The 13,991-nt window shown below is 45.0% G+C and overlaps 1 protein-coding gene across 1 annotated transcript; it reads right to left on the bottom strand.

Moving 5' to 3' along the window:
- Positions 1–332: 332 nt before the first annotated feature.
- Positions 333–10,161, bottom strand: ZNF518B (zinc finger protein 518B). Its single transcript, XM_083698205.1, is given in 5 exon segments — positions 333–2,352; positions 2,434–2,471; positions 2,473–2,488; positions 4,904–8,087; positions 9,444–10,161. Coding segments are annotated over 4 exon segments (3,198 nt in total). The 5' UTR covers positions 8,011–8,087; positions 9,444–10,161; the 3' UTR covers positions 333–2,315.
- Between the last annotated feature and the right edge of the window lie 3,830 nt (positions 10,162–13,991).

Genomic DNA, 13,991 nt, shown 5'->3' with positions numbered 1-13,991 from the left:
CCTGTGAATAACTTGACACAGAACTGGCTCCAGTTCATTGGATGGGAGTCCTTTAACTGTTGAGCGGGATGAGAAGCAAGGCATAGCCAGGCAGAGGCTCAGTTAAAGTGGCAATGTAACAAGGGCAGCTCCAGCTTTCTCATGAGAGTTGCTCATGCATCTCTAAGGCTTATGGCATCCCGCTGATGCTGCAACTAAGATTCAAGTGCCTTCTACCACCTGCCCAACCACATCTGGATAAACTAGACTTAATGGAACATTGGTTCCCTTCAAAAAGCAGCGTTTGGAGTATACTGGAAAAGGAATTAAAGGAATTACCATGAAACTTGCAATACAATTAGCAATTTACTAAAAGTTAGCCTTCTAAAATAAAACAGTGTCTATATTATGAACAATATACAATTTAGAGGAACTAATCATATGGCTATACTGTACAAAGTGTTCTGTTTACAGGATCCTCTGGAGAAAAAACGTTACAATATTTCCTAGGGACGCAGGTGGTGTTGTGGTCTAAACCACCGAGCATCTTGGGCTTGCCGATCGTAAGGTGGGCAGTTCAAATCCGCACGACAGGGTGAGCTCCTGTTGCTCTGTCCCAGCTTCTGTCAAACTAGCAATTTGATAGCATACCAGCACAAAATAAACAGGTACCATTGCAGCAGGAAGGTAAACGGCATTTCCGTGCACTCTGGTTTCCACCATGGTGTCCTGTTGCACCAGGAGCGGTTTAGTCCTGCTGGCCACGTGACCTGGAAAGCTGTCTGCGGACAAACACCGGCTCCCTTGGCCTGAAAGTGGAGATAAGTACTGCACCCCATAGTCAAATTTGACTGGACTTAGGGGGTCCAGGGGTCCTTTACCTTTACAATATTTATGCCATATCTAATGTGCTTATAAAGCTGTATAGATTTCAAACCCTCCATGTCAGAGAACGGGCCAAATCAGACAAGACAATATTCACACAATTGACAGTTTCACTTTTTAAAAGCCATCCACATTTTTCCTAATGGCAAGAGCAGCTTCTCATCTGTTCTGGCCCTAGGTTGCAATCTTATACTTTTCTGGGAACAAAGACCACCAAATAACATGACTTGGTTCTGAACAAACATGCATGGTAGTACCCTAGAATATGAATGCCCTAGTTGTTCCAGTATCACATATGTAAAGATGAAGTCTTGTCCATCTTGTCCTAATTAAAAGATTATAGGACTGTTGAAACAACCTAGACTAAAAAAAGCAAGCAATTGCTAGCCTGTGAGGTACTAACATAGATGAGGTTAAATTTCATGCAAGTTGCTCATGAACCTTGAAATTGAGATCTCAAAACTGAGGCTCTGCTGCCCCAGGCTAAGGCAGGCAAGACTTTTTAAAGGAATAAAGGAGGAAATAAGCAAGTGACAGCCAAAAAGGGCTTTGCCAATCTGCATATCCAAGGTTGCAATGAAACCAGAGGACATCAGCCATGAAATCAGGCACTGAAAGAGGTGAGAGGTGGGTGCAGGCAGGTTTAACCACATTCACAACTCACTGCACTATTACAGCCTTAGCTGCTAATTGACCAAGCAAAGCAGGCAAAACCTTAGTTCTCGGTCATCCTTTTCAGTCACTGAAATACATCAGATTCTTACAACTTTTAAAGTACTTGCAGTGGTGTGAAAGGCAGAAATGGGAATTGACCCATTTCAGCCATAAATGAAAGGGGGGAGGGGAAGAGAAAAGTCTGGTAAAGAACTTCTACTGAATTGATCAACAGATGCTCTGATTGAACCAGACATTCAGTTTTAACACTGTATTACAAAGAGTTTAATTTTTAAAAGACCAGCCATAAAATGTGCTTTGTGAAAGTTTCAGAAGATAAAATATTTAGGGTCCAGAAGCACAAAAATATCCCCCAACTTAAATACATTAGAAAAGATGTCAAAATAGCAACCACCACAAGTATTCCATTTTTCATGTTGTGATTGAAGTCCAAACATGTAATAGCTTCTTCTTTCTTTCTTTCTTTCTTTCTTTCTTTTTCCAAGTAAAAGTAGAGTGGTTGTTGAAATGTGCTCATCATTCTTAATAAGAGAGTTGATGCTGAACTTTCTTTTGTGACAAGGCATTTTTTAAAAAAATGCCTTCTTCTATTAGGATTTTATTTCAAACTCTTGATTGCCAATCACTTTAATTGTCAGAAAAGTCCCATATATTCAGGCCTTGGCACAACTGCAATGCTTTACGAACTAGACCTAAAGGGCAAGAAGTTCTCCTGCTCAGGTTCTATGGAAATGAATGAGAGCTGTGCAAGAGCACTGTCTTCTTGCAGTGCTTCTTCACACAAGGCACTTTCCTGAGCAGACTGTACCCTTGCTGTTTAAACAGATGATGAAAAAAGAAAACAGATAAATGAAACCTGAATCAATAGTAGCAAAGTGATTATTATATACTTACATTTCCCTGAACAGGCTGAAGCTTTTGCATAGATGCTGCCTGGTCACTGTCCTTCCTAATGAACAAAATGGATACCAGCAAATGGTTACCAATAAGCAGACCCTGATTCCCTAATATCAGAGGACTGTTCCAAAAGAACAACGCGAACAGGCCACAACACAGCAAATGTAGAACAATGTAAAGCAGTGCACATTGGGACCAAACATCTTAGCTTTGCAAATACCACCGATGGGGTCCTAAACTTGTGGTAATCTGTCAGAAAAGAATACAGTGGTACCTTGGTTCTCGAACAGCCTGATTCTCGAACAGCCTTAGAACCCGAACGTCACAAACCCGGAAGTGAGCGTTCTGGTTCTCGGGGGGGGGGGGGTTGAAGTTGAACGTGTCCTGAGCTTCCATTTTTAGTGTTGTATTTCTGTTGTTAGAGAAATAATGCTGGCTGGGCCAGTGAGGAAAAGCATCCCAGCAGCGCTCTGAAACCCAGCCATTTTAACGCACGCGCGAGAGAGATTGAAATATTGCACTGATTGGGGCGGTGGGGAAAAGCATTTTAGGGGTAGTTTTTCAACAACCTGGAATGGATTAATCCTTTTTGCATTACTTTCTACGGTAAAGCACGCCTTGGTTTTGGAATGTTTTGGTTTTGGAACAGATTAAGTTCGAGAATCAAGGTACCACTATAACAGAATTGTAGACTTAACAAAATCAGCAGAGAGCTGCCCTCAGACCATTCCTGAAAACCTATTCTCTCAGTTTCCAGCTTCATGGCAACTAATAATAATGTAATAATAATAATTTATTATTTATGCCCTGCCCATCTGGCTGGGTTTCCCCAGCCACTCTGGCCTGCTTTCAACAGAATATTAAAATACAATAGTCTATTAAACATTAAAAACTTTCCTGAACAGGGCTGCCTTCAGATGTCTTCTAAATGTCAGGTAGTTGTTTATCTCTTTGACGTCTGATGGGAAGGTGTTCCACAGGGTGGGTGCCACTACTGAGAAGGCCCTCTGCCTGCTTCCTGTAACTTGGCTTCTCACAGCGAGGGAACCACCAGAAGGCCCTCAGAGCTGGACCTCAGTGTCCAGGCAGAATGATGGGGGTGGAGACACCCCTTCAGGTATACTGGACCAAGGCCATTTAGGGCTTTAAAGGTCAGCACCAACACTTTGAATTGTGCTCAGAAACGTACTGGGAGCTGCTCCCAGTCACCAGTCTAGCTGCCACATTCTGGATTAGTTGTAGTTTCTGGGTCACCTTCAAAGGTAGCCCCACGTAGAGCACATTGTAGTAGTCCAAGTGGGAGATAACTAGAGCATGCACCACTCTGGCGAGACAGTTCGCAGGCAGGTAGGGTCTCAGCCTGCATACCAGATGGAGCTGGTAGGCAGCTGCCCTGGACACAGAATTGACCTGTGCCTTCATGGACAGCTGTGAGTCCAGAATGACTCCCAGGCTGCGCACCTGGTCCTTCAGGGGCACAGTTGCCCCATTCGGGACCAGGGAGTCCTCCACACCAGCCCACCCTCTGTCCCCCCAAAACAGTACTTCTGTCTTGTCAGGATTCAACCTCAATCTGTTAGCTGCCATCCATCCTCCAACCGCCTCCAGACACCCACACAGGACCTTCACTGGTTCTGATTTGAAAGAGAGGTAGAGCTGGGTACTAACCACAGAGCATGCCACACATTCCACACTGGCCAAGCATCAAACCTGATGCTCAAAGGGACTTGAAGATCTGCATGTCAAGATAAAGTTGAGACAAAGAAAAATGATGACAGGAAGGAATGGCACAGAAAAACAGTCCCTTTAAATTTCACCTGGCATGCCAAAGGGGTGAGAAAATTATAAAGAGCTCTGTTGGAGCAGACCAAAGCCCCATCTAGTCCAACCTTCTGTTTTCACAGTTTTCACAGTGACTGACAGAATGAATGAATGGGGAAGACTCTGTGCATACGAATGAATGGCCCTCGACTCTGAAAAGGTTGACCCTGCACTAAATTCACACTGAAAAACTGTCAGCATCCAACAACCTGAGGTGAAATACTACATTTTACTAGAAGCATTTGTTTTCAGTTCTTTTCTACTAAATCAGTTTGCTTATGGACATAGTCAACATTCTCTTTGCTCCAACATCTTCCTGCCCTCCCTCCCTGGCTCACGCTTATTGACTGTAGTTCAACTTCTAATCTCACAGGATTACTTATGCTGGTCCCATTTCATTAACACAGGATCACATTTCTACCATCAACACTAGCAGAATACTAGAGCAACCATCTTTCTTTCTTCTATGACTAAAATGCTGGCCTAGAACAAACACAGTTACAGTACACGGGCACCAACACGTGATTCTACTGGGCTGAATTGTACTAAATTGTCCCGAGACTGCTCTGTAAAATAGGAGACACTAGAATTTGTAATCAGTGTTTCTCACTTTTCACTTTCTAATGAAAATGAAAGGATGTCCTACCCTTTTGTGGCTTCCAGTAAATGTTTCTGCCCATGATTTATCCATTCTTCTTGCTCAGCATACACCCTACTACAAAACCAGCATTTAAACATTTGTTTTGATGCTTCCACTATTGACAAATCCACCTCCTTGCAGTTATTTTTGTGCACCTTCTTTCGTGTCATTCTTACTTTTTTCTGTTGTTTCACTTGAGATGATCTATCAAAAGTCTGAAAAGTAAGTCTTTTATAATGTCGTTTCACACTGAGACAGCTAATAGTTCTTTCTGATAAAATTGCTTTCAGGACATTGCCTTTGTATTTATTAATAACCTTCATGATATTAATTACTTCTGGTGAATCAACATCAGGGTGGTTTAAGACAACTACTGGCTGGTTACGATGAGGGCATTTTATTAGCTGATCACTTTTGAATGCTACAAGCCTAAGGCATCTCATGAGAGTGGGCACCATTTTAAGGAAGCGTTCCTCTTGAGCTGTGAGTCTCTTCTGGGGCAAAGTGTTTGCAGAATGTGCTCGCTTAGCTTTGTTCTGGGGCTCTTCACCTTTCGCGGCCCTTTTGCTTAGCCCACTTGGGCTGCTGCCTTTTTGACATGACAACATACCATTTTGTTGGCCGTAACTTGGCACAGAACTAAAAGAGTGGCAAGTGTGACTATATGGCACAGAGAGATTTCTAGAAACCTCATTAACTTCATTCTCAGCTGGCAAAGTTGGATCTTTGTCAAGTCTGGCAGAAACACAGCAAGGAACTGGCCTTGGGATAAACATTTTGTTGCAGTATCGAGAAGGGGAAGGTGACATTTCATCACCATTTTGTTTTTCAGTTGGGGCCTCAGAACTACTGCAGTTTAGCACTCTCAGTACAGTTCCTTGAGGAATGAAAGCCGGAGAAACAGTGTTTGTTTTTGTAATCACCCTGGTTTTAGTTTTAGCCTCTTTAAGTGTTTCCAATGGTTGTTCTTGCTTATTAGAACACTCATTAGAAAAAGTGGCGCCTTTTGGTCTCCGAGGAGAAGGCACAAGTTCTTGTTCAGATATCGTATTTGAGCTAGTTTTTTCACTCTTTTTTTCTGGCGATAACACTTTCTCCTTAGAGGCTTGGCTGGTACTGTGTCTTAATGAAGCAGCTAATTGAGATTTCACATTCGATTCAACAGCAGACATCAGCTGAGCAATCTTTCTGCACAACAACGATGTGGACCTTTTCTTCTGTAATGTATCATCCCACTTAATGCCTTCCGGGATATTTACTGCGCCAGAGCTGAGGGAAAACACAGATGAGATCACTGGACCATCTACTGAATCACCTTCATATTTTATACTGCGTGCTTCCACTTCCATATTATCTTTCTTTCTTTTCACATTAATTCCATTTATCACACCTAAGACGTTCTCAGACTCCTCTGAAGCTAGAGACTTATTCTGCTGTGACACTGCAGCTCTTTCAAAAGGGTGAAACAAATGGGAATCCAACAAATGTGTTTTTGCAGCTACTCTAAGCTCATTCCATTGTTCTTCTTTGGCATTAGTTAAAGTGAAGCACAAGTTACCGAATACCGAGGAAGGCGGTAAACTATTGTTTTTCTGGACAGTGTCTAACAAATCACTTTGGGACTTGTTCTTATCTTTGGAAGAGGGAGCTGCTAGGCGTATGGCTGGATCTGAACTGGAAGTTAAGTGTTTATTTTCTGAACATTTTCCCTTTTGAAAAAGTTCTGGGCAATTTGTTTTTTCAGAAGAAAACTCTGCTAAAGGTGGTATAAGATCATATTCTCTCTGTGTGTTTTCTTTGCAAATAGCATTTTCCTCCTGGGTATTTATCAAGCTGCAGTTCAAAGTAGTAGAACTGGCAGAATGCAGATAGTTCTTGTCATTCTTGTTATCTAAAGCACAGGAGTCAATAGTTGGGGGCACACAGTTCTTTATCGTTTTTTCTTCTTGTTCTGTACACTGGTTTCCATATTCTACTTTTTTACAATTCATAGCTTCAGAGGTAGTTCCTTTCGGAGGAAAGAGTTTAAGAATCAACTGCTGTGTACCATTATTTCTTTTAATTTCTACTATTTGTGCCAAACAATTAGGTGGAACACAAAATTTGGCGGGTGCAACCACTGTTAATGGCATTCCAGGGGCTATAGGCCCTTTTTTTGGAGAATAAACTTCAACTTCCATCAATACATCTTCATTTTTATGGATTCTGACATCAGATAGTTTATTCACATTTTTATCTTCTATGAAGGCTGTACTTTGACTACATTCATCATAAACTGATGATGAATCAATTTCAGGTGTTTCATCTTTGATCCCACAAATCTGAGATAAACGTGAAGGTGTGGACTGCAGAGGAGCTTCCAGGCCATGTTTCTTCCACTCCAAATTATGCTCTGGTGAAGAATTTCGTTTTTGATCAACTTTTGCAACTGAAATCATTTCTTGCTTCTCAGTTGCGTGTAATCTTTTTGTGTGTTTGACAATATAATCATGCCTAACTGCACCATAGTCACAGTATTTGCACTGGTATGGAAATCTCCCAGTATGTTTCACTGTATGCCTTTGGAATTCCCCTTTGGTGTAAGACACCCAGTCGCACTGGGAACAAATAAATTTGATCTTTTCATGTTGAACTACATGTTTCTTATGTTGTAAGAGATCCTTTGTGGAAAATCGGCATTTGTCACAATAATATTTGTCTGGCTGAAAGTTTTTTACTTTGAAGGCTCTTCGAGGCTTACTCAGGGACATTTTCTCTTGGGCTTCAGTGTCCAATGCAACTGCAGGTGCAATCTGAAAATTGAGAGTGGACAGCACACTCAACGGGCACTTGCTACAGACATGGTAGTCATCTTCAATATCTTGGCGTTTCTGCTGATGCAACTGTGGTGCCCAAATGTCTTGCACACATCTACGCTTAATACAACTTATTGGATACAATTCACTTTCCTCAGCTTCTTTATATGCAAAATTGCAGTTTTCATCATTTGCCTTTATTGTATTGGCTTTATCAACTTTTGTTTGCTTTGGCAATGTAGTCAGTGACCGAGGCCCTTTGTTCCCTTGGCTGGCAGTTAATATTGGTAAGACTTTTCTTGTTTTCTTCAGCTGCATTTCAAAAGCTGATCTTGCACCGATTCACCTGCTTCAGATGTCATAGCCGCTCACATGTGACGTTCGTCCCAAAGCTGCTGCAAAGGAAGAATATGAAGAAGAGTTTCTAAATAAGTATATGCAACTCCTCACATTTTAATTCAACAACAATACTCACTCGCAAGCACTTTGCATGGAAATAAGTCCCATGGATTTCAATGGAAAATGCTTCCAAGTAAGCATGCTTGGATCAGTCTTTAAAAACTGTTGTATGAACATAGGGCTCTTCCTTATCTTTGGGAACCCTGTTTGGATTTTTTTATTTTTTATTTTTTAATGAATTGCTTCCCATGAAGCATCCTGAAGCAATTAACAATAAATAAATATATAAGCCCCATTTCAAATTATATACAGATGCAGGCAGAAATAAGAATCTCCACTTAATACATGAACATGCCAATATATATCTTCTGCAATCTTCTCCAAGTCCAAGCATGGTTTAAGATACAAATTGGGGGGGGGGGGGGCTGTGGCTTGGATCCAGAGGTCCTGCCAAGCAAACTATGGATGGGTTGTTGCCCATTTCCCCCCTATGGGCTGCCCTGTTTCCCCTAAAAGCATTCTGGAAGGCACCCTAACTCGCTGAAGCAAGTTTGCAGGTGAAACGGAGGAGGGTGTAGACTGGGATGGGGAGGTCTTCGATGCACCCCCCCCCCCCACAAGCAGAAGTGTCTTTTGTTAACATGGCAAGGTCTTCAAATTCAGCTAATTCAGAGGTCTGCAAAATTCCTGCTGAAATCCTGTGAATGTGCTGTGCAGAAAGGGAACTGAGACTCAGCAGTAACATATTCAAATTAGGAACATTAAATAAACTTGTGCAAGTGTGCAAATTTATTCTTGAAGCCCATCCTATGCATGTTTACACAGATCCTTCCAAGTTCATTTGGTCTTACATGTGTAAGACTGCAGCTTCAAAAGTTGAGGAAAAGACCAAATGATAATTGTATCTGGTCATAGTGAGAGAAAATAAAGTTTTGTCATATTATTGAAGCACAATACTGAAGCCAAAGAATGAAGTATTTTGAATGCAGAGCCAAATTAGATACATTGCCATGAAGCCACCAAGAAAATAATAGGTGTAAACACCTCCCCCCCCCCCCCATTCCAAAGATATGAAATAATCCTCTGCCTGGACGAGATGCGTCCACTGCATCAGATCTCGGGCAGCGCAGACAATTCCTCCCCCCTCCCAAGGTGCCGAGCTGAGGGGGTGCAAAATAAAGAAAAATCAACTGTACCAAAAGGAAAGATCCTGAAAAGAAGAAATATTTAAGCGCGGGGGGCGGGTGCCAAATGTTCGACTTTGCCAAAGTCCATCCTTGTTGACAAATGATCTTGAAGAGGCAAAAAACCAGACACCTTCTGTAAGAAGTCATGTAAATATACATGCTCACCTGGAAGTTAATTTCATCGGGGACAGCGGGGCTTACCTCCAAAGAAAGAGTCTGCATCTGGGAGTCGATCTCTCTGGCGCCAGCTCTGCGCCTCCCCATCGACCTGACCACGGAAAGGCGCGGGCGCGGATCCAGTCCGGCGCAGATTTCTGGGGACTGGAGCTCCGATGCAGGAGGACCGGCTGCTTCCCAGAAAAGATCGGCGGGATTCCTCCTCCTGCTCCGCTCTTCTCGCCCGCCTCGCGGCCCCTCTTCTCCCAAGGACACGAGATGCTGCGCTCCTCCGAAATGGCGCAGGGACGCGCGCGGCGCTCGCAGCTCCGCGCCCCGCCGGGAGAGGGCAGCTCCGCCGCGCGCGCGCGCGAGCGCGCTCCCAGCAGCCGCTTCCCCGGCTTGGTGGCCGGGCGCGCACGCCGAGGGCTCCGAGGAGAGAAAGGGGCTGGCGGGGGGGGGGGGGACAGGAACCCGGCCGAGAGAGAGAGAGAAAGAAAGAGAAAGAGAGAGGGAGAGAGAGAGAGAAAGAAAGAAGGAAAGAAAGAAAGAGAGAGGGAGGGAGGGAGGTTAGGCAGCCCTGGCGAGGCGGAGCTGCAGCTGGAGAAGCGGCTTGGCCGGCGATGCTGGAGGGAGGGCGGCTCTCCGCCCAAGCGCCCGGCCAAGAGGCGCCTCCGTCCCTTCTGGCGGCGCGGCGGAGGAACTGACCTCAGCTCCCCGCCTCCAGCTGCTCGCTCCCCGCTGGCTGGCGAGGCGCGCCGGGAATCTCCTACCATTCATGGACTCAGAGCGTTGGAAGGGAGCCCCAGGGTCATCTAGTCCAACCCCTGCCCCTTGCCGGGCTCAACCCGCCTGCAGCCTTGGCGCTATCAGGATTATTACGCGTTGCTGAGATCTGCTGCGCTGCCTGGAGCCTTTTCCCAACTTACTTAGGCGCAGCGTTTTTTTCTTTAAGCAAAATGTTTAGGGCTACTCTCATTTTCCTACTCATCTTGAAATACTTCCATGAGGCCAAGCTTAGATTCACAAAGGGTTGAGGGGTCTGCGTCCCCCTCACTGCTTGGGAGCAACAGGGTGGGGCTTCCTTTGGGAGAGCGCCTCCCGGGCTCCACTCTCCTACCCACGTGCGGAGCCAGCGGGGAGCGGAGAGGAGGTAGCTGCCCCCCCCCCATCAAGGAAATAAATAAAGATACCTATCTAAAAGTAGAAACTGGAAAAAGTTTGACCTTTTTTTTGAGCACTTGGGGTCAAAAGAAAGTAATTTATAGCAACTGTTGAGACATTTCATTCCGAATCTGCAGAGCCAGACAGGGGATGGTGACAGGTGGGTTAGATTTTAGTAGTACTGTAGCTAGGCTTACATATGCTGGTCTTTATACAAGGTAGTGGGAGCAGAGGATGTCTCCAGGATATGTTTCTGAGATAGGATCTCATAATGTGGATCTCCTGTCATATTAAGTAATGCTAACCTTCTTGGTCATGCCATGATTGACAGCAGAGGTTCCCAAACTTACAGTGGTGAAGCTGGATGCTCCACTACCAGGGCAGAGAGCAGGAAGGGGCGTGGCCATTCCTCCGCCAGTGCAAACTTATTAGGCCTAACACCCACTTTTCAGGAAAAAAAATACTCAGCGCCCCTCTGGAAATCTCTCTTCTTTAACTTGTTAGGACCTGTTGGCGGACTTTACTACCCATCAGTTATAAATTGCATTTTGTGTGTTTATTTGGAAAATAAAGTAATCACTAGTCTATGTTACATTGGTAAACATCATTATACAACAGATGAAACATGTACAAACAGTTTTTCAGAATTGGAGAAAGAGGTGGACTAGGACCCGGGATTAAAATCCAATGGGGCAGATCCAACTACTGTGCTTGCTAGATCTTGCTGAAAAGTGGTGCCACAGACTAGAGGGGTGTAGATTATTGTGGGAGAAATCAGTACAGTGAAATCAATATAAGAAATCAAGCAGGGGCATCTGGAGAAATAATTATTTTTCAGCTTTCCTGTATTGCACAAAACACAGCTGCAGAGCTCATCTGCTGCTGAAACAGAACTGGTGTTTGAAGGATGTAGGGGGCATGGAAAGGTGACTAGTGGAAATGGATGCTTTATCTACCTCCAAGGGGGGTGGGGAACCAAGGATATGCACCTGCTGTCTTGAGTGGAGCAATTTGGAGTTGCATTTCCCCAAACCTATCATATTATCATGGAAATCCATTTTTGCAGGGATAAATCAGCAGGGTAGGAGCTGTTTGAATGGGATGCAGCACTATTTTTTGCTAGATAAAGAGGTACTGGAACTCACCATGAATGCCTCCCTTGTTCTCTTATGCCAATTGTGAGGTGATTGCTTCAAGTGGCAGGATCCACACTAGCAGCAGATCCGGCCTCCAAAGAATGCATTTGCCACCACTGCTGCTGCCACTCACTCCTTGGAGGCCTGGTCTCTTCCCACCCACAGGGAGAAAATGACAGAGGCTGCCCTCTAGGATCTTGTAGCTATGATTCAGAGCAGGTGACTCCCCATCCTCCATGATGGCCTTTGATTCCTGCTTCAACCATCAGGCACGGGTGATCTGATTCCCTCCCCTGTTCCTGATGTAGATCTTCACTCCTTCCTTGGCGGGGGGGGAGGGGGTGCCATTTTGTGGTTCGCCTTAGGTACCAAAATGTCTTGGACCAGCCCTGGTGACACTACCTAACTGGGAATGCAAGCAGCTTCAATTGTACATTTATGGTATGGTATGGTATGGTATGATATAAGGGACGCGGGTGGCACTGTGGGTTAAACCACAGAGCCTAGGACTTGCTGATCAGAAGGTTGGCGGTTCGAATCCCCGCGACGGGGTGAGCTCCCGTTGCTTGGTCCCTGCTCCTGCCAACCTAGCAGTTCGAAAGCACGTCAAAGTGCAAGTAGATAAATAGGTACCGCTCCGGTGGGAAGGTAAACAGCATTTCCATGTGCTGCTCTGGTTCGCCAGAAGCGGCTTAGTCATGCTGGCCACATGACCCGGAAGCTGTACGCTGGCTCCCTCAGCCAATAAAGCGAGATGAGCGCCGCAACCCAAGAGTTGGACCTAATGGTCAGGGGTCCCTTTACCTTTATGGTATGGCACATTGGATTTGGCTGTTGGAGTGTTTCCAACTATGTTCAACCTATATATCTCTATTTATTCTATATTCTGGAAAATGGTTTGTCTGATTGTTTGTTCTCTGTGCATTTGGACTTACCAAGCCATATCTTCCAGGCCCCTGGCTGAGTTGCTGCTACAGCTTCTTTGACTTTCTTCTCCTGTTGGCATCTCTTCATCTGAGGGTGTCTCTGCTGCCTCTGTGTGGTGCAATCCCTGCTTCCTTACCTCCCTGCTATGCTCTTTAGACAAGACAGAGAAGATTTATGTCACTCCAGCTACTCTCCCCGTTTCTAGGCAGCCACACATCTTCCAAACTACTGTGGTCCTTTCTGCAGGCCTCCATCCTGCATTTTCTTGGGTAGCAGGTGGGCCAATTGCACCCATCCAGCTGCCACATCTTCAGAGCAGCAAGATATGAGAGAATAAATCCTTCAGAATATAGCACTATTTACCGTACTTCTGTGTAAACATGCATAGGATTGAGCCATTTTACCTCTCTTGTGCTGAAGTCAATGGTCTTTTGACTGAGCATCAATTGTTCAGATTTCTACAGTTATTTGATATGACATTCTGTCAAAAGGAAGGTAAAATAAGCAAGGTAATGTAAAATATGGATATACAGCTAGATGCTGCAGTGGCATTTCTGAAAAGTATCCGTGACTGTATGACTTGATTGCTGCAACATTTGATAACCCCAGTGAGGTACCATTCCCTGAGCAGCATGTGAGACAGAAAAACAGATTTTGCCTAGAGGAAACAACAGATGACCCCATTCTTGAACCAAAACACACATTTTTCGATGTTGTGGTGGTTGAAAAATTGCTCACACAGAAAACAAACAGTGCCTTTTAAAGACAAGTATGGCTTGGGTTCAGCAGCTCTGTGGACACTGCATTAGGGTTATGCAGCCGTTCTCAGGTGGCGGCTCTGGATTCGAAACTGCTGCATAATCCACAGTGCTGTTGATCACAATGACTGGACGCTGCCCCAGCCCAGTGCACTCCGCTTTTAATGCTACCAGTGGGCCTGAGAGCGGTGCAACATTCTGAGCCCAGAAATTCATGCAAAACAGAGTTGCAGCAAATTGCCCCCTCTCTCACACACAAAACAGTGCTCTCAGTTGCAACAGAGGCCTTCCTTGTGCTGATGACTTGCATGCTTTTCAAGGTTGGTTCTTCATTTGTTTGCTTTTTTCACTAATCCCTGCCTCGCGTGCATTCGTTGGACGAGAAAGCGAGAGGGCCAAAACTGCCACACGGCCACCGATTTCTTCCACCTTCCCAGGGGAGCGAGAGAGAAAGAAAAACAATCCGGCCCATGCATCCCTCTTGCTCTTTTCCCCGCGCCGTATCTCTGTGCGCCCGTCGCCCGATCAGGCCACGCACGCCACGCACGCGGTGACGCCAGCCCGCCGCGCAG

This window comes from Podarcis gaigeae (genome assembly GCF_964106915.1).
Source record: "Podarcis gaigeae genome assembly, chromosome: 9".
In the NCBI taxonomy this organism is placed as follows: domain Eukaryota; kingdom Metazoa; phylum Chordata; class Lepidosauria; order Squamata; family Lacertidae; genus Podarcis; species Podarcis gaigeae.
The sequence above is the reverse complement of the archived record's forward strand: the minus strand, read 5'-3'. Positions and strand labels throughout refer to the sequence as shown.